Below are 20994 nucleotides of genomic sequence, written 5' to 3'. Positions count from 1 at the left end.
GCAGGAACGTGGTTTTGTGAAGTCGAGGAACAGCACGCATGTATGGGAAAGAGACGACAGAAGACAGTAGATGTACTCTACACGACAACAAGCCAAGTAACTGTCAGATCGACGTGAGCACATCACGGGACTGTGACAAAACGCGTTCGAGTACTCTTCGGACGCACACAAGTAGCATTATTCCCACCTGTTAAACTCCGGAGGCAAGTCAAGCGGCGCCTCCTCATAATAGCCACAGTTCACACAAACATCATTCTCTTCTGGCGGCTGCCGTGGACCTCGGTAGAGCACATGTGAGCCGCCAACTGCAACAAGTTGAGCGTGGGCAGGGTCCTTTCGCATGAAGCTCTCCACGGTGTTCGTCTCCATCGTGTTGAGATTCGAAGACCATGTTCTGTATCGTCGGGCTAACAGTGTATTTTCGTCTTCGCGCAGCACAATGCCAAATAGCTCCTCCAGCTCATCGCGCGTCGGCTCCCGATTATCATCGTTGGGGTTAGCGCCATGCCACAGTCCGGCCAAAGTGAGCGTGACGAGCTCAACCGAGAATATTTCTCGCGGTCCAGATGATGGAATCTCGATGACCGTCGGCGTAATCGTATAGGGCCGGTAGACGAATGGTTTTGCTGGTCGGTCTGAGCTAAACCGAAGAGCTACTTCGTTTCGCCATAGGAGCTCGAATACCCCGTGAAGATTGGGCTCGCCGTTGTGGACCAGACAAAGCTTGGTTAGGTCGCGCATCATCCGTTGCAAGAATCTTAGCATAAGGTCCGGATTGTCACAACATAAGTCGTCCCAAAACGTGCGGAACCTCCTAGTTGGGTCGTACCGGTCAAGCACTGCGGTATCGAGGTGGGAGTGTAACTATCAAAGTAAGGTTGGCATAAAGTCATAGGCAAGTTGAAAGACGCACCACTGGAAAGATGCTGGGGCTCTGCGATAAGCACAGCACCTGTGGGTGTTGCACATCTCTTTCCAGCGCACCCGCTCCAATGAAGGCTTGCCAAGTGGGACGAGAGGTATCGTCACCGACAAAATATTCGGTTTGTGGGCTCGGTACAATGCGACCTGCAGCCACCAATGATATAATGTCAACAAGAGAAAGTAGTTCAGACGCATTCGATTCTGGTGGTAACACCTTAAGAATGCTAGATAGCATCTTGAAAGACTCGTCCATTGAGTCATCATCATCATCAGGGCGAGCAAATCGCTGAACCCATGAAATGACCCGCTGTGGATGCAAGAGCGGCTCCGATGGCGTGTTCGAGAACAAGCATCGCCCACATACGGCTTGCATATTGTCGATGTCCTCCTGCTTCAAGCTTCCGAGGATAGATTCCGCAAAGGCCTCAGCCTCATCTGTCGTGAACCCGCAAGCCTTATCAAGTTCTGGAGAGGGATCGTTAGACGCAGGCGTTGAATTAACGAGTGTTGAACAAGCGTGCATCCAGAGAGAATGAGCTTCTGAAATGTTTGACGGTTGGCGATCAGAGGTCCCCAAAGGTGGAGGTCCATGGCATACGCAACTTCGTGACAAGAAGGCGGTTGAGTATCGAGAAAGGCCGGATGGTCGCCGAAGGGAGGGATGAAAAATGGCGCATCAAAATCGTCCACACTGACGAGCAATGGAAATCCAGCACTTGGGACGAGGGACTACGACGAGGTGAAAAGAGTTATGGGACAACGTCAGAGTCAAACGCACAAGTACTTCTTGGAGCATTTCGCCGGCACTATCAGAAAACTGGTACTGCTCGTCTATATTGAGTTGCGCGGAATATTCGTTGACGAAGAGCTGTAGGCTGACGATAATTTGTTCGCCAATCTCTTCAACTATACCTTGTGAATCAGTTTCAACAAGGGATTTGAAACTAATGGACAAGCAAAGGTGACCCCCTCCCGCGCTGAGGTTATACAACCTTTTCATAAGTGAAATGAAGCTGGTTTTCCCAAAACGAGGGGGACGAAGAAGAAGGTATGCAAAGGAGCTAGGTAAATGGCGTTGTAGCTCGGTTTTGTCGACGATGGAGACGGCCGGATGGACTGGTCAACGAGGAAGATGGAAGTAAAGTGATGTGTTGTGTGCCTCGAGGCGCCCGTTGGGCTTGTTGTACATCTACTATCTAATCTATTCTCTCTTGCCCATCTCGCCCCACTCCAACGAAGGCCGCATTCCTCTCCACAAAATCCGAGAATGTGTCCCATAATCGAGGGAGTCTCCGCGGTCGCGCGGGCGATTCATCATCGCTGCCGCCGGCGGAGTCGTGCAAACAGTCAGACCAGCCGCGCTTGGAGGACTTCGAGGAAAGTGCAACTGTTGAGGCATCTGAGAGTTCGCCCAGAAGGGAACTAGACAAGTCTGGCGCCGGATCCTCGTTATGAATGCACATTGCCTATGATGTGACAGGTTGGACTTGTAAGCGGTACTTGGTCATGATCGTGGACAAGCAGTAACCGTGACCATGACTTGACCGTGATTGGATTGTTCGCATATCGCTTGGCCTGGAGCTTGCTTCACCCTCTGGGAGAGGTGCTCATACTTTTAAGTCAAAGTCGACAAACAAACAAACATTATGTAAGCTGACAGTGAAAAAGAGAAGCAACTACAAGAACATACAGACAGATTATATACATGTAGCATTCCATTATCAATCGAAATGAGGTATGTCGCAACGCGTCAGTCAAACAGTGGGGTCTCCCATGGCTTCTTTGCGCCTCCATGGATAGCAGCTTCAAGCATAATGAGGTCTTTGTTGAGATCTAGACCTTCCACCTTTGCTCGATCCATAAAATGTTGCCGTTTGTCCTCGCCCGGCGCTGTGGGTTCCCAAGAAGCATGAGCCCAAGTATAGCTACAAAGAGTTGTTAAGTGGATAGACAGATCAGACTAATGGCGTACTCTTTCCAGAAGACAAGCCAAGACGTGCGGCGTTCACCAGATGTGGGATCCGTTTTATGGTATCGCCCGAATATTCCGGTGGGTTCATAATAGTCACCGATGACTGGACAGTCTGGACGAGAGCACGATTGTGAGCTACCGGGAGTGCATGGTGTGGGGCGAAGACCAGCTAGATGGTTGATCAGTAAAAAGACAATACTCCAAGCTTGCTGACCTTTCCTAAGATAGACATTAGCCTTGCTGAATTAAAGCGCAAACAAAGCTGTTACTCACGCGATGCAGGGTGGGCATAACCACTTGGCATTATGCTCGAGTCGTGGGTCATCGGGGACGATGCCAACACAACAGTAATGGTACCATCGGCCACACAGCCTGCAAACAGTAGTCAAACATCAGAAGCATTGAAGCTTGAAAACGTACACGTCTTCATAACATTGGATGAATAAACCATCGTGCTTGAAGAGGTGAGTAAAACGTAAAGGACAAAGTAAACAAAACAACAAACATCCAAGTATTCCGTTGTTGGTTTGGGCCAGATTGGCTGGATTTTCTCCGTCTTCACGGTAGCATGCTTGGTGCGTTTGGTGGGTTGTTGAGAAGTTGAAGCACTGCTCGCTTTCTGCTTCCGTATTTCTCGCTTTCTCTTGCGCGAGGGATGCAGGGCCGGATCTACTGGCTCCCGCTTGAGTAAAGGCACGTCATCCTCAGTGTCGCTTTCTGGTGGACGCTCTGAGGGCAATGGCGATAGCTGGCCATCAAAGAGATCGTGGAACATAGCAGATGGCGGAGGGCTTGGAGGTTTGGAGAGGTAAACGTCATCTAGATGTCGTTCAGCATGAACTAAGAGGACACAGATGAACAGACATGAAGGGGATATGGGGCTAGAGGGAAAGGTCCCTCTGGTCATATACTCTTGGACCATGTCATCGTCGATGGAATCAGTAGAGGGCGATGGCGGTACTGCCTTCTCAAAGAGACCGAGACTCTGAGAGGCACGGACGGGGGTTGAGGGAGGAGATGTCGAGGTGGTGGATGCTGCATGGCTAGAACTCGAAGCGCTGCCATGCGAAGTCCCTAAGGTCCAATAAGCGAAAAAAGCTTCAATATCCGCACGAAAATACCATTAGTCTGCCAGGAGTCCGATGTGAGGTGCGAGCCACTCAGAATGGACTCTTCGGCCACTGGCATAGAATGTCAAACATAGTAACTGAGGAGAGGGAACGAACCGAGGGTGCGGTTGACAGAAGAGGAATCCGGACTGGATTGCGGATGGAGATGCGGACTTGGAGAGTTCTTTGGAGCAGTATCTGAGCATGGTCAGCGCACCATAGCCCGATATGGGAGTAATTACCATTGTAGTTTCCGGTGGTGAAGGGCGGTAATGTGACCTTAACACCTAAACTTTCTTCCAACGTGCACAAGCGAAGGTGGTGGGTCTTGTGAGAATACTGAAACATGTCGCCGAGCAGGCGGAAAAGCCTCTGGCTTTCCTCGCGTGATTCAGCAACATCCGATGAAAAGCTTTCAAAGAGAGCTGTGAGGTTATCGATTCTCGTGTTTAGAGCCGAATTCTGCGCGGTCAAGGTGTCTTTCAACGAGTCCGCGACGAGTGCCGCAATCTCTGATGCCAGGATAGGGTTGTTCATCCTGGATTCCGGAAGCAAGACGCGTTGTCACACTCAGGCTGTCACAGCGCTGTCACACTGTCACTTGTCGCATCACGTTTACCATGACCACCATTGCAGTAATTGGTGCTGGACCAGCAGGGCTCTCGATCTGCAAAGAACTACTTGCAACATCTCAAACCAAATGTGGAGACTGGGAGAAGCCTGTCGTTTTCGAATCACGTGCGGGCGTTGGGGGAATCTGGTAGATTGATTACTCGAGCGCGTTTCATTCACTCGCCTCCAGGGTTCCCGATGCAGAGCCACACCAGCACCCACAGACGCCGCTGTACAACTCGTTGACGACAAACCTGCCGCATCCCGTCATGTCTTTCCAGTGTTTTCCATTCCCCCCATCCACTCCCGTCTTTCCGAGCGCCAAACATGTCCAGAGCTATCTCGAGGAGTTTGCCTCGCATTTCGATCTCATGGCCTGCATTAGATTTGGGGAGAAAGGTAGCCAAACAAGCGCTCTCTCGTTTTTGACTGATCATAGTACTCAGTGATTAGCCTCCATTGGGATTCAACGCAATGGATTCTCACTTCTTCCAAAGCCTGCTACCGCTTCGACCGCGTCGTCGTCGCCAACGGGCACCACAGTGTTCCACGCATACCCGATATTCCCGGAGTTCAAGCCTGGCTCGACGCGAATGTCGCTTCCCATTCCATCTGGTATCGAAAGCCATCTCATCTGGGCGACAAAGTCTTGGTCATTGGCGGCGGGCCTAGCGGAAACGACATCTCCGCCGAGCTGTCGTCTTGCTGTATAACTCTTATCAGGTCCTATACCGGCGCCCCCAACGAAGAACATGGCAATGTTAAAACACGCGGAAGGACGGTCAAGCTCGGCGAGGCAGGCCGAGTTGAGTTTGCAGATGGGACCGTCGAAACGGACGTAGACTACTGCATTCTGGCCACTGGATACAAGGTTGATATACCATTCCTCCAACTCGCAACCGGCATTCCACCAGCCTGTCCACCTCTTCCGTCGGTCTTGTACAACTCCAGTTACCACCTCTTTCCCCTTGCCAGACATCTCTTCCCGATCCAAACCGAGTTTCCCCCTTCCACGTTGGCTTTCATGGGCCTCCCCGTCCGTGTTGCGCCGCTTCCCGTCATGGAGGCTCAAGCGGCGGCCATCATCAAGGTTTTCGCAGAGCCTAGCTCGTTGGACATCGACGCAGAGTCACAGATGATCCTCAAACGGTACCAGACACTCGACACGGCGTGCAATGGTGACCACACCGCCGTTGCGCGATTATGGAGTATCTTCGACGAAGACCAACAGTTCAAGTACCAAGATGAGCTGTTTCGGTTCGCTGGCTCCTCGAATACGGTGCCCCAATGGCGGAAGGACATGTACTCAGCTAAAGCACTGTTGCGTGCATTCTGGGTTGAACTGGAGCGTCGCGGCGAGGCGGAAGAGTGGGTTAGAGACGTTGAAGGAATGGATGCCTGGGTCGCAGTGATGCAACGCCTTTTAAAAAAGGCTCGCGAATGGAATCCCCAAGTAAAGTTGCCTTAACTAGCCACTTACAGCTGTGATAGACAAGCAGTTCAAGTAAAAGTCCATGGGTCAGCCACGCAGACAATCTCTATTGAGAAACAAACGCGGTTTTTCGCGGCTCCTCCCCAGAAATAGAGCTCCAACTTCTGAAGTAGAAAAATACAACTAGGGCTACAGTTATTCGATTACAACCCGCCATCCACAAGCTTAGATTGAGAGCCACCTCCTATAGATTCCTTTGGCAAGAGAGGTTGCGCCGGTCGTCACATAAATAAACGCAAGGTTGAACGCTGCCTCCTGGGCCAACGAGTCGCGCTAGAGCAAGTTTCAAAGAGCACAACGGGGAACCAACGATCTTACCCGCGAATCGAGCCTAGAAGCTTGTTCCAACACTCGTTCGTAATGTGTGGCGGCATGCGAGAACAGTCCTGCGTCAGTTAGCAACGCCTAAATAGAGGAATAACAACCCACCTATTTGTTGGAATGCCCTACCAAAGTTGTAGTCGATCTCGCCGACACCATCGGGCTCCTCGCGCCGCGTTTGACGATATTGGGACAGCATCGCCATGGTCTGAACTCGATTCAACAACAAAATTTCGGACACAAGGGCTACAACTCACTTGTGCGACCAGATTGTGGCGGTTGTCCGCTTGTCGCTGCATCGCACGGCCTAGTGAAGCAACAGCGAGGCTCATGCAAATCACCGGATCACTTGGGCAGAGCTCGTAGGCGTGCACAAGGTAAACTAAAGAGAGAGAGAGAGAAGCATCAGAAGCCAAACAGACTGAAACATCCATTGACGAACATAGCGCGCTCTGATAGCTTTTTGCTGCCACACACATCTGTCCGTAGAGTGCGATAATCACAGGATTCGATTTCTTGGCAATGTCAGGGAGGGTTTCTGTATTTGCTGGGGTCGGAGTACCGTCGTCTGGTAGGTCCCCGTCGTCGTCATCGTCCTGTTTTGTAGTAGACTGCCCGAATCGTTTTCGCTTAGGTAGCCACTTGATTTGACTCTCCTCGGGGTTGGTCGCGACCATGTTAGAAAGCCGCATTTCACGCGAAAGAGCTTTTTGTAGCGGCGACACAATAAAGGCATCCGTCATCTGTACCCCGCTGGCCATGCCGGCGAGGAAGATGCGTAGTGGCTCGTTGTTGAATTGGTGTGCAGTCATGATTTTGCGGAATTGTTCCACTACGACGGCAGGTTGTTTGGCATGTATTGCACAGGCTGAAAAATTAAGTATCAGTCAAACGATGATTGGAGTCAAGAAATGTTACCCATGAGCGTCAGCCGGATCGAATCTTGTAGTTCCGTTGAATGGAATGGGTTTGACAAGAGGATGTGCTTGAGCAATTCCTCTGCCGAGGCAAATTGCCCACGCAAACATAAAAGAAACGAGTACTGAGAAAAAGAACGTTGGGCATCAGATATTGGAGCGATAAAATGCGAACCCGAAAGAATAGCTGTAGCCATTGTTGAAAGTTCAAGCCTCGAAAAATATCCGAATTCTCAAATCTAGTTGTCCGCCCAGGTTCTACCGGCTAGTCTTAGTCCTGATCCAAGAATTCAGACAAAAGCTTACCCAATTCAAGTTGCAATCGCGAGGCAAATCGCAACTCATCCGCCTCGGAATTACGAGTTTTTGTCGGCTTGGCTTTTTTGGGGAAGAGCCCTCGAAACCCTTGCTAAACTGACTTAGGTAAAGGTGCAATGAATAGTGATACGTACTCGACTGGTGGAAAAGAGCTGTCTGGTTTCTCGAAAGGCTTCAATAAGCTTCTCGGCCTGAATGATCCACTCGCGTTCGTCGTCGTTGGGTTCACTATCCCGCCGAATGTTGGGATATAGCTCCATAAGCCTCTGGTGCCCTTTGATGGTTTCTGCTTCCATCTCGAGTTCGAACTGCTTCAGAGCCTCGGTTGTCATACGCGATTTGGTGGATTTAGATGTTCCGGTCTTCTCAGCTGGCTGACCTTCCGGGAAGAGTGAGGAAGACAAGGCTTGGTCTGTCCGTGAAGCATCGCTGTCCAGTGTCTTATCGATCAGCGATCGTCTTCGAGAGTCGATAACTGCAAAAAATCGGTATGACATGGATTGGAACAATGCCGAACTTACCTTCATAGACTATCTCAAGGGCTTTCCTCGGTTCATTGAGTATTTCGTATATTTCGGCCAGTTTGAGTTTTGCGTCGTTATCAGTAGGCTCGATGCCGCGGACTGGATGTCGCTTCAGTGGGAGGCATGATGAAGGAGGGTGTCCACTTACTGTACTCGTAAACATCGGCAGCTTCGCGGTATTCGTTTAACATACGCAGGCACGCTGCTGTTTGCAAAAGTATATACAGACTGCTGGTCTGCAACCCAAGTCAGAGAGAATACCCAGTCAAATACTACTCACACTGGCTTCCGCACCCAGCATTTCGTAGATTGGCCGAGCTTCTCCATAAAGTTCTCGCTCAAAATACGCATCTGCGATTTCCACGAAAAGCGGAGCATAGTCCAGAATATCTTCTGCCAATATGGAAGCGGCGTGGAACTGTCCTTGTCATCATAGAATCTTCGAAGCAAACAAACCCGACGAACCTTGGCTTCCTCAAGCTCGCCCATTTTAATCCTGGCAATGAGAAGCCGATGTCGAACATTGATATCGAGCGGAAAGACGCCGGGTTGGGGTCCTCCCTCGATGACGCGAACGGTGTCCGGAGCATCGTACTCCCTATCGTCGTCACAAATGTCCCAATACCTTTGCTGCGAACGGCCTTGGAGCCACCTAATACCTTGTCGAATCACGTCTACCGCGCGACCGTAAGCTCCAGTGGTGTTGAGGAGATCTGCCAACACTAAAACCTCCAAGTAGCCAAAACCACCGCCAGGTATCTCCTCCTGTGTCGCTGAATCAGGGCCGAGTCCGGTGGGATAGAGATCTTGGTAATGTTCAAAGGCAGCTTTGAAGAGCTTGGTGCATGTCTTGAGATCAGACAATTCTATGAGAATCATGCGAAGCTCTGCGAGAATGTTAAGATCGTGTGGAATTTGCTTCAGTATGCTGAGGAAAGCATGACGAGTCTTGATACCAATGTCAACATACTTTTTGCAGGATACCTTTCACTTACGATTTTGAAGTCCCCTAATTCTTTGGAAAGAAGAGCGCGTTCCCATTGTGCGTTAACGTTGGTAGGATCAAGACTCGTGAGCTTTCCCAAACAATAAAGTGCTTGTCGGCTGTATCCCAGGTCTCTGTCGGACAGTTAGAGTGTCATAGCGGCTTCAACCAGCCACCATACTTGGATTGCTGAGCCAACCGCTCCCATTCCTCTTCATCGTGGCGTAGATGCGCGGCCATTATGCGCAGCTGTAAAGCTTGTTGGTGTTGGCCCATGTCGTCGTGACATTGGGCAAGCACAGACCATGGCGAAGCCGCCCGAGGCTCGATACGAATGACTTCGAGCATTAGGCGAATAGTTTCGGGGATATTGCCGTCAACATATGCCTGGTTTCCATCCCCAAGAAGAGATTTAACCTCATAAGAAAGTGTTGGTCCGTAAGCGCGGTCCTACAAAGGTCGGTCAATGAATCAAATCGTTGTCTTGAAAAAAAAACTACACTTTTTTCTTCTGCTTGCCGCGTCGTTTACCAACGCCAGATGCCGCTCTGAGGTCGTCTCGAAACTGAGCTTCTTGCTCTTGCATATTCAGGTCCCAATCCTTCGTAAGCATCCCCGTCGATAGACCCTGTGAGAGCTTGATGCGGTCCACCAAACGACTACACATTCATATAAGACCATGTTGCGGGTTGACTAGACGCACTCGAAGTCGCCCTCAATTTCGAGCTCCGTAGATGGGTCGTGGTTATTCGATACATCGTTGTCAGACTCATTGTCGGAGTTGTCTTCAGACTCGCCTGCACCGAAGTCGACATCTTTGTCCACCGCTGAAATAAAAAACGCACTGCTGGTATCCGGTTCCATATCTCCTTCATCGTCCTCTCCGAGCGGAATGGGCTCAAACTTTGCCCCAAGCGACATTTCTTGCGGTGATGCGAGAAAGTGAAGGGTAAAAATAGAAATGCACTGTCACCCTGTGACTTGGTTTGTTTGCTTCCCGAACGGCGACATGAACTCGGACGCGGGCAATCCAAGCCGACAAGTTACTGGAGCGCCAACTATGTGTAAAATGCTGGCACAATCACTGGCAGAACAACTGAGTAAACCTATTTTCGCGACAATTATCATCAACCAAACGCCGGATGGCCCGCAAAAACCGAGATCGAGCGTCAAATTGAGCACAGTCCTGACAGCCCTCGCAGATTATCTTTTCGGCCATTATTAGGCATAATTGAATGCTCTTTTCTCTGTCCTCCATGGGCTCTCACCCGCACCCTCGTTCCTTACTGGCTTTGTTTTCAGCTGTGTTTCTGCTAGCAGAACATACTCTCGCCAATGTTACTATCTATGGGGGCAATAACCCACAAGCTGCCTTTGTCACTACATCTCTTGCACCCGGCGCAACGTATACTGGACCAGCAGCCTACAATCCCAGCTCCATAGCTCGACCTCCTCTCCCAACACCGGGTATCGTCACCACCGTGCCAGTCCAACTGCAAAACTCTGGCACACCCAACTTGTCGATAAAGCAGAAGGGGTCTTTCATTGGTTTCTCCATCGGTAAAAATCTTGAGGCAACCCGCTCGCCAAATACTAACCGTGTTTTGTAGAGATGTCGGTTAGCAATCAAGTTTGTGAGTGTTGTCTTTCATTTACAGCATGACCTAAACATACTCCAGTGGGAAAGAATTCGAGTAAGCCTGAGGAGGACTTTGATCTCTGGTCGACTCTCAACCTTGCCAGGTTTGATTCAAGTGCCGTTCTTGAATCTGATGGCGAATATCCAGCAACGTGCGGGGTCAGTCACGGTCCGAGTCGGTGGTTCGTCTTAGAACAAGAAAGTCTTATGTTGCACTCAGCAATTCTCTTACTCAGGCAATTCCCAAGAGTCCGCCAAATTAACGAATTTTATCGAGAATGGACGCGTCATTGCCAAGAACTACACAGGTTTGACTGGGACGACGCAAACCCCACCCCTCGAATATACCCTCGACCTGCTCTACATGATGCGCAATATCTCATCATTCGTCAATGTGCATTGGTTCATGGGCATCCCTTGGTTCAACACGAAACCTTTCAACCTTGACATTCTCACCGAGTCCCAAAAAATACTGGGAGACTATCTTTTGGGACTTCAGGTGAGTGAATTCTCTGGCCCGCACCTCAATACGCAGTCTAACCCTGCCTGCAGGCGGGAAATGAGCCCGACATGTATGTCTTACACAAACATCGCGTTGACCCATATGGTCCTTTCGACTATCAAGGAGAGATGTCAGATCTATTGAGCCAGTCCGCCACAGCAAATGCCGATCCAAGTGGTCAAGCACTATCCAAACTTGTTGTGCCCAATATCGCAAATTACGCTTGGAAGCCGGAGGATGTCTGGAATACCGGAATAGTGGGCCAATTCGACAAGAACATCGCATATCTGGCGGTCGAGAAATATCCACGGGATAATTGTGTTAGTAACTGAGTTATTCTGTCAATTGGGCGAGTGTTGATTTACAGGTTTAGCCTGCGCACGTGACCCACTTCGCAAAAAGTATCAACGGCTCATGATTCAACAGAATGTTCGGCGGTCCCAATGCAACGGGAATTACCTTACCTCAAGACGTACAAAACCTTTATCTCACTCACCAGGCTCATGTTGACCTCATCGCTCCCTACCTCAACAGCACGGCCTTTGCCCAGACCGTCAACAAGCCATTCCTGATGTTCGAAACCAATACCGCATCTTGCGGCGGCTTTTTGGGCATTTCAGACTCATTTACAGCTGCGCTATGGGGTCTTGACTATGCTCTCCAAATGGCGCATTCCAACTTCTCCGGTGCAATGTTCCATTTAGGAGGACAGAATGTGTTCTACAATCCTTTTACCGCGCCGTTCGTATTCCTCCTCATGAGACTCATGCACAAAACTAACCTCTTCTAGGCCCACAAATGAAACCGGATTCCATAAATGGAGTGTTGGGCCTATGTACTACGCGGCCCTCGTGATGGCAGAAGCCATCGGCCCATCGAACAATACCCAGGTGCTTAACCTGCCGATTGCCAACATCAGCGAGCATACCCCCATCTATGGAATCTACGAGAACGGCACTCCTGTCCGCGTAGCGATCCTCAATTATGTCGATGACCCCAGCGGTGCCAACACTCTCAAGGCTGTCATCTCCATCACAGGTGGGACGACACCGTCGTCTGTTAAAGTCAAGTACCTCTCTGCGGAGTCGGTTATCCAGAAGGGCGATATCAAATGGGCAGGCCAGACATTCGGGAAGATATTCGAGTCGGACGGGAGGCCTATGGGAACCGAAGAAATCAAGACTGTGAATTGCGACGCGGCGGCGCAAACCTGTACGGTTGAAGTCCCTGCCCCCGGCTTCGCGCTCGTTTTCTTGTCAGACAGCGCTTTGACGGAGACGGCTGGTGCGCCGAGCGTCACGTTCACTACCACAGCGCTCACTAAGACGCGTAATACTGGTTAGTCGTGTCCTTCATACTTTCTTGAGATTACCTTAATGTCGATTTCAGCGACCATCGATGCCTCTGTATTGGCAACGTCCAATGGGAACCGCATGGCGGATCATGGGCTGGGCGGCACGAGTAAACCACCAAGCGCAGCTCCTCGTGCTGTAGAAGTACCGGTCATCACAGCTCTGGGATTTGTTCTAGGCGGAATATTGATGTTGGTGTAGATGACGGTTTAGATTTTTTGTCTCTGAGCTGCGATTGCGGGTCAATATATATAAGCACATGACTTGGATTTGTCAGCATCACATCTTACTTCCAACTCGCACTCGCTTTTTAATCTGGGTGAACTGCAGATTGGGGAAGATGGAGCATTCGTCTCAATTCCCAGCTGCAAGTTGCTGAGTTATGGCGCGTCCACTCAAGTCCTATGGCATAGCAGAGTTCGGACATGGGCCATTCTTTATCGCTCAGGCTGTGGACCCGTTGTGCAAGCTATACACGACATCCTGGCTCAGCCTGAATTCTCGCGCCGCCCCAGACAAGAGTTCTGTGGACATGGATACGAATCTGACGAGCGCGAAAAGCACGTCCCTCCATGTGAGAGCATTGGCATCCAGTTAATCAGACTAATCAGAACGAGTAGATGTATCCGGTGAATCATAGCCGTTCGGTAACTGAGCCTGATCGTTCGGTAACGGAGCCCGCTGGGGTCATCATATTGTCTAGTATGGCCAGTGTTGTAACTTGTTCAAACCTTAGCACACCTTCTCTCGTATGCAACTTGAACTGCCAGCGACCATTTTTCTGGGCCACCAGTACCCATAGGTAACGATGGGCTCTCTTTGACCCATACCATTGAATTTTAGATAATGTTGGTAACTGTTACTTCACTCAAAGGAAATGCATTGGCAGACAGTTGGCCCTCCATGATTCATCAAGTAGGATCTTATCAGCAAGATCATATTCATACCAAGCATCTGGAACCTGGAAAATTGCGGCTGTGGACAACTCTGGCTCGACCTCTTCGTGACAAGCTGTCCGTCTTGCTGCCACTGGCAGAGTTCTTCGAACACGGTTTTCCAGATGGTGAAGCCAATATGTATTTCAAGTTCACCAAACTTCAACAGACCAAATGGCGGTGGCGCTCTTCACACGACTGTACGATGAATGCCCATGATGGTTCCGAGTCCGGGCATTCGATAACTGGAAGCAGATGCGGATGCGCACTCAGGCTGCTAAGCCGTACATAATGTGCAACTCGCTTCCTTGCTGTGGTATACTTAGCTTTAGATCTCATCGGGATCTTATCAGGCTCCTCATGCCAGTGCGCTATTAACAGAAAAGCCAAGTTTTGCATAGGTCGTATCGAAATAATAATACCTTGCGCAACGACCATAGCGTGATCGCCGAGTCGGAAGCCCGGCCCGGAGCCGGCGCGGCTGCATCAGAAACCTTGCCGCGGCGGATCAGAGACCGACATTTCTTTCTTTCGTCTCGCTCTCAATCTCGCCCAGTGCAAAATTTCTCATGGCGCGCTTAATCGAGTCCTACGGGCCCGCAGAGATTGCGCATGGGCCACTGTTTGTTGGGCTTTTTTTCAACTCCATTCTGTTTGGTACGCCACGTGCACTGATGAAAACCTCGCCCACCGGCTTGACTTTCCAATTTAAAGGCATAATGATTATTCAAACGTATTTGTACTTCATCACATACCGAAGGTGCATTCTTTCCACTGACAAAAAGCAATGAATTTCTGACGAACCAACAGTGACAAGGCGTGGACAAAGATCTTCGTGAGTTGCCGAGATATGTTGTAGCAGTCTTATCAATCAGGGTAGGTGTTCTGCGTCTTCGTCCTGGACACGCTAAACACTGCATTCGACTTTGCCTATCTGTATGAATGCCTCATCGTCCATTATGGTCCGTGACCTCCATTCGTTTATTCGCTCGTCATGGTTCTACACAGGCGACGTTGCGAAATTGACTCGTGCAAACTGGTGTGAGAACCTATCGTTCGACTCTGCCCCAAAATCTCATAGCAGGCGGTAGTATTCGCGACAGATCCCGTCATGACAGTGCGTCCATTCCAACCAGTCAAAGTACTAAGCTTGACCAGAGGTTTTAATAGGCAATGATCGCTGTATCCGTTCAGCTCTATTACGCATGGCGAGTCAAGGCGCGTCCATAAGAACTCGTCTTACTTTTCATTTGACGTTCGAAAGGTGCTGACGAGAAATCGCTGGTTGGTCGGCGCGGTTATAGCCTCTGTGCTCGTGGCGTTTGGTGTGTTGCTGTTTGAGATCTGAAATGCGAGCCGACCATAGTACAGCGGGAGGCGTTGCAACCTCCATTGAAGTCCATATGCACCCGCGGTTTCTGGATTTCATCAAGTTCGAAAGCGTCGTCATCATCTGGCTCGCAGCCTCCGCCATTGCAGACATCTTCATCACAACTATCCTAGGTACGGGTTTCGTCAGAGATGGACAAGCATAAGCTCAATCCCTACGAAGTCATTCATTTGTGAGCCTCCTTCGATTTTGTCCCTGACTGCTTTGGCCAAGTCTGAACAGGGTATCAGTATTTGTAGCGTTCTGATGTTTCCATTGACCTCTATTACCAGAAGTCACACAAAACCGGCCTCGCAGGGACAGATATGCTCGTCGACCAGATCATCCGAAGTAAATCCATCGTCTCCCCACCATGGTGGTCTATCCCTGATGACCCCCATTCCCAAGTGACAGTTCAAACGGGACTGGCAACTAGTCTGTGCGCGACCATCGATCTGATTCTTTTCCTAACTGATGTGAGTTCCTAACATGAGTACTTGCGAAACGCTGACCTTCGAACTAGCCCGTTGCGCTGTCAGTTTACTTTACTCCCGTCTGCAGTATGGTAATTGAACATGCACAAGCCACCTGATCTTCAACATTCCGCTCTGCAAGCTATACACGAACTCCTTGCTCAGTAGTCTGAATGCTCGCGCCGCCCCAGAAAATAGCTCCACGGATACGAGTCTTACGAAAAAACGCGCGTCTTTGCAGGTAAGAGCTTCGCTGCGAGTTCATCACCAGGTTATCGAGACGAGTAGATATATCCAGGAAATGCCCGTCGTTCGGTGTTGATAGATGTGGTCAATCCGCCAGTCCACAGTCTCGTCTAGATTTGTCGATTATAACTTGTACAAAGGTTGAAGTAAATGCCACATTTTACGATCCCCGCGAGCTTGCTTGTGGTGTCCAAGCTTCGGGTTCGCTGGTTGCAGCTGGTTGCACAGCTGGTTTCGGTAATTCGAGTGGTGGGGGACCAGATTCTCGAGGTAAGGATAGTGGTGGAGCGGATTCAACAATTTGTGGACTGTCGCGTGCTTCTAGAATCGCTACGTTCCTTCGTATTCGTTCTTGACGGATCATATCGGCTTGCAGCTCCTAGTTAGAGTTGAGCAACGATTGTGAGCACGGAAAAGCTGTTAGACCTCAAGCGTTGGTGGGTCGGCGCGGGTATGTGTCAACCACGAAGACCATTGCACTGAATCATGTTCATAAGTTGGATGCCGGTGTTAAACACCACACCTGCTAAACGCTGCTGCCCTCCGATGTATTTGTGCATGTCCTGTGACCCTCCATACTTGACCGTGCGTCGTGGCCTAGGGTCTTCAATAGAGATTAGCGTACGACGTTATTTGGCTTTCTGCTGCACCATTGTTAACGCTGGGATGTTCATAGTAACGGTTTCCTGGTTTTTTGCATCTCAGTATTCATTCAAAGTGAAAGTCTGTTTGATACCTTCGAAGTCGCGGCCTACAAGGTATGACTTGCCACGGGTTAGGTGTTGTGGAGGCTACAGACGAAGACTTACTCGGCCTCGAAATCGCTGCAGCAAAGTGCGGAGGAAGCTAGCCATCAATGTATCACGTGAGCACGAGGCTCGACGCGTCACCCACCACTTTCTCCAGATTCTTCCAGTCAGCCCAGCATGCCTGCCGACGTCGATATGAAGTCTGTTGAGAAGACAGAAGATAAAGACAAGAAAGACGAGAAGGAAAAGAAAAGACGAAGAAGAGAAGCCAAAACCACCACCAACACCACTCCAAGAAATCAAAGCGAATGTTGGGCTTATAGAGCGTGCAGTGTCTAGTATCGAGCCGCGATTCGCGCATAGAGCGTTGAGGACGATGGCTGCGCTTAGGAAGAGGCTGGATGATACCGTTCTCAGGAATGCTGTCGAGGACGTCTATCCCAAAGGTGTGTAGACTTTTTTGTTATTTGGCAGAAGGGTTAGCCTCTTATCAATGTTTCACAGAGTCACTCGCCAAAGAGTCTTTACTATCATGGCTACCTGCAGCATCATCGCAAGCAACAACTACGACCGAAGCGATGGAGGTTGACGCGACCAAGACCGACGCTTCAGCTCAAACAGCGGAGCCCATACCTGAAGTCGATATTTACCTCCGTCTACTCATGATGCACTTCTTCACTGCAACATCTGAAACGCACAGGAAGGCATTGGAGCTCGGGCACCAAACTGTTGAGAAAATGCAAGCACTGAATCGGAGAAGTATGGACCCCATTGCTGCCAAAGTTTGGTACGCTTTAGAACGGACATATGAGGTCGCGGCAGAGTTAGCTGACGCACGACCGTACGGTTTATTGCTCTTATTGGATGCCAAGTAACGAGCTTTCATAGGTTGTTCCTCGCTGCCCAACGAACAGCAGCGCTTCGACGCGATGACGAGACACAGGCGTCCTTGATCAATCGTCTCCTTCGCAGCTATTTGCAATATAGTTTATACGACCAGGCAGACAAACTCATCTCGAAGACAACATTCCCAGCTACTGCGGGCAATCCTCAATTTGCGCGATATCATTATTACCTCGGTCGCATTAAAGCAGTACAACTCAACTACAGTGACGCTCACGCGAATCTACAACAGGCTATTCGTCGCGCGCCGACAGCAAAGCTTGCGCCAGGATTTTACCAGGCTGTCCACAAGCTTTTTGTCGTGGTCGAGTTGCTCATGGGCGACATTCCCGACCGCAGTCTCTTCCGCCATCCGGTGCTTGAGAAGGCATTGACTGCCTACTTCGAAATTGTCAAGGCGGTCCGCACTGGCTCCCTCTCGCAGTTCCAGACTACACTTGCAAAACACGCCAGCCAGTTTGAGGCCGACAAGACGATCACGTTGATCGTTAGGCTGCGGCAAAACGTGATTAAGACGGGCATTCGCCGCCTGTCTCTGTCATATTCACGCATTTCGCTGCGCGATATTTGTGTCAAACTGCATCTGGACTCGGAAGAAGATGCCGAGTACATCGTGGGCAAGGCGATTCGTGATGGTGTCATCGAGGGCCGGATCGTTCATTCTCAAGGGTGGATGGAGTGCGGTAGTCAGAAGAGCGGATATGGGCCGGAGGTCGCAGACGTCTTTTCGAGACGTATCGGCTACTGTCTCGAACTGCACAATCAGAGCGTAAAGGTATGATGTGTTTATGCTTGGTGTTGGGTTGCGACTGATTGGTCTGTAGGCAATGCGTTTCCCGCTCAACGCCCATCGGAAAGAGCTTGCTGCCGCTGAAGGTGCACGTGAGCGGGAGAAGGAGCTTGCGAAGGAGATCCAAGAAGGTGAGCTAGACGAAGAAGACATGGGCGACGGATTTTGACAGTAGATCGCGAAATAAAAATCGGCATTTGACTCTCCTTTGTTTGGGCTGCGAAGACTTCCGTGGCCACAAAAAGACTTGGGAAGACGTGACGAAAGGCAAGGTCATTATCCACGAACCCTTCTGCCACCCGGTCGATGTGTACGATGATATTCTCTTCTCTATGATCTTGTGCTGTCATCGCTTCAAGTTGGATCATTTCTTTCGACACTGTTATCTTTCAAGGACGTTTGATAGCGGAACCTTCAGCTTGAGGACTTTGCACGTTCAGCCATGTGGCCGATGCTTCTGGTGATGAATTTTTTGACCTGCGGAGATTACACCCGAAGGAAAGACATTTGAAAGGTTTTGAAGTATGAACGCTGACATTGACAGCGGGGGTTGCGGTTGTACGGCGGCGAGTGTTGCGGGGTAAAGGGGGGTCAAAAGTCAGGTTCACAATTTCGGATGTCGGGTCAAGGGGCGAACAAGCCTGCTGACAGAGAGGAACGTTGCCACATCCGAAAAGCGTTATGGGGCAAGAGACGATAGGTTGGGAGAGAACAGAGACCGAAAAGCTGTGGGGTTAGACGTCGATAATGCACCCTGAATGGACTATAGATGCCGTTCTCCCTAAAGGAGAAGGTTTTGTGCAGTGTGGTCGCGTTTGGTGACAAGTGGAGTGGGAACCGGACCGGCCTATATAAGGAAAGACATATGACAATCGAAAGACATGGGAGCTTTGCGCTGTCAAATTGAACGAATGGCATGTGCAGTGAAATTGGCTATCTCAGGAATAATCGTCCAGGGTCTACTTTGGTTGGTGGGTGCGGCAGCCGGAAAACGCGGCCTGAACCCATTCAGCTAGCGTAGAAATCACACATCGGTAGGGCTGGGGTTGGGCTTGCCGGGGATCGGAGATGGCAATTAGAATTCGAAGGAGGGGTGGATGACTTGTGTATGACTGACGTGGGAACGAGGAAGACAGCCTTCAACCACGTGCGAATGATGGGCTGATGTATAAGTAAAACGAATCTTGACTGGCGCCGCCACCCACAACAGAACACGACCATGGCTGCCAGCCCACGCCCAGAAAAGGAACGCGATGAGCCGCGTGCTGACGAAGCAGAGCGAAGTGAAGAGCAAGAGAAGACTGAGGAAAAGGAGGAGCAAGAGAGGGAAGAGAAACCGAGAGCTACAGCCCCCACCGAAGAGACTGTCAGCCCAACAGACAATGTTCTTAAGATAAAGAGTCGCGCACCTCATGAACATCAACCACTTCCTCCACAACCGCCCGCTCCGCAACTATATAGCCCTCCGTATAACGTCCAACCACAATGGCCTACCCGACCTGCCGACCAACCGTGGATGCCTCCTACTGACCCAGGCGCTCATCGAGCATATGGCATCTACCCAGAGCAGGACCCTCACCAGAGCGTCCGCTTGCCTTCTATCCAAGCATTGCTCACGGAACCATTCAATCCTCCTCCCCGTGGTCCAGTCTATTCCGACCGACAGGATTGGCCGCATCAACAACAACCAATGCCAATCGCGTTACCGCCGGCCCAGACCGCGCCAGAGCGATATCCTCCAGTCGTTGCTCCTCTACCTCTGGATGATTCTCGTGCTCGTTCACCTCAGGCAATGCCTCAGCGCAAACGTGGTCGGTTGCCAAAGGAGACGACAGATTTCCTCAAAGCATGGCTACACAGTCATTCCGCCCATCCGTACCCCAGCGAAATCGAAAAGAAGCAAATGTGTCATGCAACGGGCCTGAGTATGAGCCAGGTCTCCAACTGGATGATTAACGTGCGGCCCTTCTCTTTGTCTTTCGGGTCTTCCTTGTTAATGCTGCAATAGGGACGACGTCGCATTCTTGGTCCATCTTACCTCAGCACGTCGCGGTCGAACCCACACACATCCCCGCCCGTGACGCTCTCTGCACCATCCATGAACATGAATCCCGCACCAGTGCTCCTCACAGCCCCGTCGATGATGTTGCGCTCACCCACTGGCCCGCCCCACGGCCCATAAACGCGTCAGAGTATCTGGCAAAAACTCTCCCCCCCTCTTGTGTTTAGCTTGGAGTTTGTGTTTCTACGGCGGTTGCGGCTGTCCGTCCCCAAATCTCTACATCACCTACGTTGCTTATACACGCAAGACACGAGGGCTGTTTGGCAGAGCTTTTCTTCCCCTCACTTCTTAATTCCTTTAGTATATAGCCTTATTAGTTGTAAGTTCATGCAGCAACAAATGAATTTTCAGGTTTTTTGGGTCTCTCTTTCAATGCGGTCACGCGACTGGCAGATCTCACCCGGAAGCATGTCGAACAGAACTGCGTCGGAACTGTCTGATGCATCGTATAGCCATAGCCGTCAGAAGTTTGTTTTGAACGGGACCGACTACTTGCCACAATGATCTGCAGAAACGAAACATTGCCAAGTAGGAACTGAATACTATCAATCCAGCATAGAATGGTAGCTCTGGTGATTGTGGCTGCTATGTCCACATAACGGTGGCAGTTGCGTTTTTCAGGAGCCAGTTTTGCGAAAGTTATCTTCTGGGGGGCGAGAGAAAATCAAGTGTACCTAGCCAGCCAGTTACGAACGAGAGTGCAATGCTCACCATCAGAAAGATTACTCTGTCAGTGTCAATGGGTCCGATTTGTTGCCGCTGATTTATTACCGACCCATGAAAAAGCCAGTCAAAGGTCA

The 20994-nt window shown here is 50.4% G+C and overlaps 7 protein-coding genes across 7 annotated transcripts; 5 read left to right on the top strand and 2 right to left on the bottom strand.

Annotated features, from left to right (window-relative positions):
* Positions 1-2674: 2674 nt before the first annotated feature.
* On the bottom strand, positions 2675-4557 carry MIND_00161400 (Chromo domain-containing protein; the record flags this gene model as incomplete). Its single annotated transcript, XM_037358538.1, has 9 exons — positions 4248-4557; positions 4123-4203; positions 4018-4077; positions 3761-3970; positions 3402-3715; positions 3317-3351; positions 3170-3268; positions 2897-3115; positions 2675-2849 (listed from the first exon to the last, which is right to left on the bottom strand). The coding sequence occupies exons 1-9, from the start codon at positions 4540-4542 to the stop codon at positions 2675-2677; spliced, it is 1488 nt and encodes a 495-aa protein (XP_037226448.1). The 5' UTR covers positions 4543-4557.
* A 68-nt stretch (positions 4558-4625) lies between these two features.
* MIND_00161300 (uncharacterized protein) lies at positions 4626-6085 on the top strand (the record flags this gene model as incomplete). Its single annotated transcript, XM_037358537.1, has 3 exons — positions 4626-4765; positions 4808-5016; positions 5064-6085. The coding sequence occupies 3 exons, from the start codon at positions 4626-4628 to the stop codon at positions 6083-6085; spliced, it is 1371 nt and encodes a 456-aa protein (XP_037226447.1).
* A 189-nt stretch (positions 6086-6274) lies between these two features.
* On the bottom strand, positions 6275-10122 carry MIND_00161200 (uncharacterized protein; the record flags this gene model as incomplete). Its single annotated transcript, XM_037358536.1, has 20 exons — positions 10020-10122; positions 9878-9971; positions 9677-9833; positions 9356-9624; positions 9185-9308; positions 8655-9137; positions 8470-8607; positions 8338-8425; positions 8187-8288; positions 7800-8140; positions 7654-7756; positions 7523-7605; positions 7349-7472; positions 6993-7298; positions 6934-6945; positions 6873-6896; positions 6688-6812; positions 6539-6638; positions 6428-6495; positions 6275-6382 (listed from the first exon to the last, which is right to left on the bottom strand). Exons 1-20 carry the CDS (start codon positions 10093-10095, stop codon positions 6275-6277), a joined length of 2925 nt encoding a protein of 974 aa, XP_037226446.1. The 5' UTR covers positions 10096-10122.
* A 287-nt stretch (positions 10123-10409) lies between these two features.
* MIND_00161100 (Glyco-hydro-79C domain-containing protein) lies at positions 10410-12868 on the top strand (the record flags this gene model as incomplete). The annotated part of the gene is made up of 10 exons (XM_037358535.1): positions 10410-10734; positions 10785-10808; positions 10854-10868; positions 10918-10995; positions 11050-11312; positions 11366-11639; positions 11689-11716; positions 11742-12056; positions 12106-12653; positions 12705-12868. The coding sequence occupies 10 exons, from the start codon at positions 10410-10412 to the stop codon at positions 12866-12868; spliced, it is 2034 nt and encodes a 677-aa protein (XP_037226445.1).
* A 1303-nt stretch (positions 12869-14171) lies between these two features.
* MIND_00160900 (uncharacterized protein) lies at positions 14172-15804 on the top strand (the record flags this gene model as incomplete). Its single annotated transcript, XM_037358534.1, has 13 exons — positions 14172-14362; positions 14413-14437; positions 14483-14564; positions 14611-14643; positions 14694-14719; positions 14867-14927; positions 14974-15105; positions 15155-15164; positions 15215-15221; positions 15265-15447; positions 15495-15505; positions 15556-15685; positions 15733-15804. The coding sequence occupies 13 exons, from the start codon at positions 14172-14174 to the stop codon at positions 15802-15804; spliced, it is 963 nt and encodes a 320-aa protein (XP_037226444.1).
* An 812-nt stretch (positions 15805-16616) lies between these two features.
* On the top strand, positions 16617-18301 carry MIND_00160800 (PCI-domain-containing protein; the record flags this gene model as incomplete). Its single annotated transcript, XM_037358533.1, has 5 exons — positions 16617-16639; positions 16689-16885; positions 16944-17280; positions 17328-18117; positions 18167-18301. The coding sequence occupies 5 exons, from the start codon at positions 16617-16619 to the stop codon at positions 18299-18301; spliced, it is 1482 nt and encodes a 493-aa protein (XP_037226443.1).
* A 1050-nt stretch (positions 18302-19351) lies between these two features.
* Positions 19352-20314, top strand: MIND_00160700 (Homeobox transcription; the record flags this gene model as incomplete). The annotated part of the gene is made up of 2 exons (XM_037358532.1): positions 19352-20089; positions 20141-20314. The coding sequence occupies 2 exons, from the start codon at positions 19352-19354 to the stop codon at positions 20312-20314; spliced, it is 912 nt and encodes a 303-aa protein (XP_037226442.1).
* Between the last annotated feature and the right edge of the window lie 680 nt (positions 20315-20994).

This window comes from Mycena indigotica (genome assembly GCF_014461135.1).
Source record: "Mycena indigotica strain 171206Taipei chromosome Unknown Mind.scaff0001, whole genome shotgun sequence".
NCBI classification, from domain to species: Eukaryota; Fungi; Basidiomycota; class Agaricomycetes; order Agaricales; family Mycenaceae; genus Mycena; species Mycena indigotica.
This window is presented reverse-complemented; position numbering and strand designations above follow the sequence as displayed.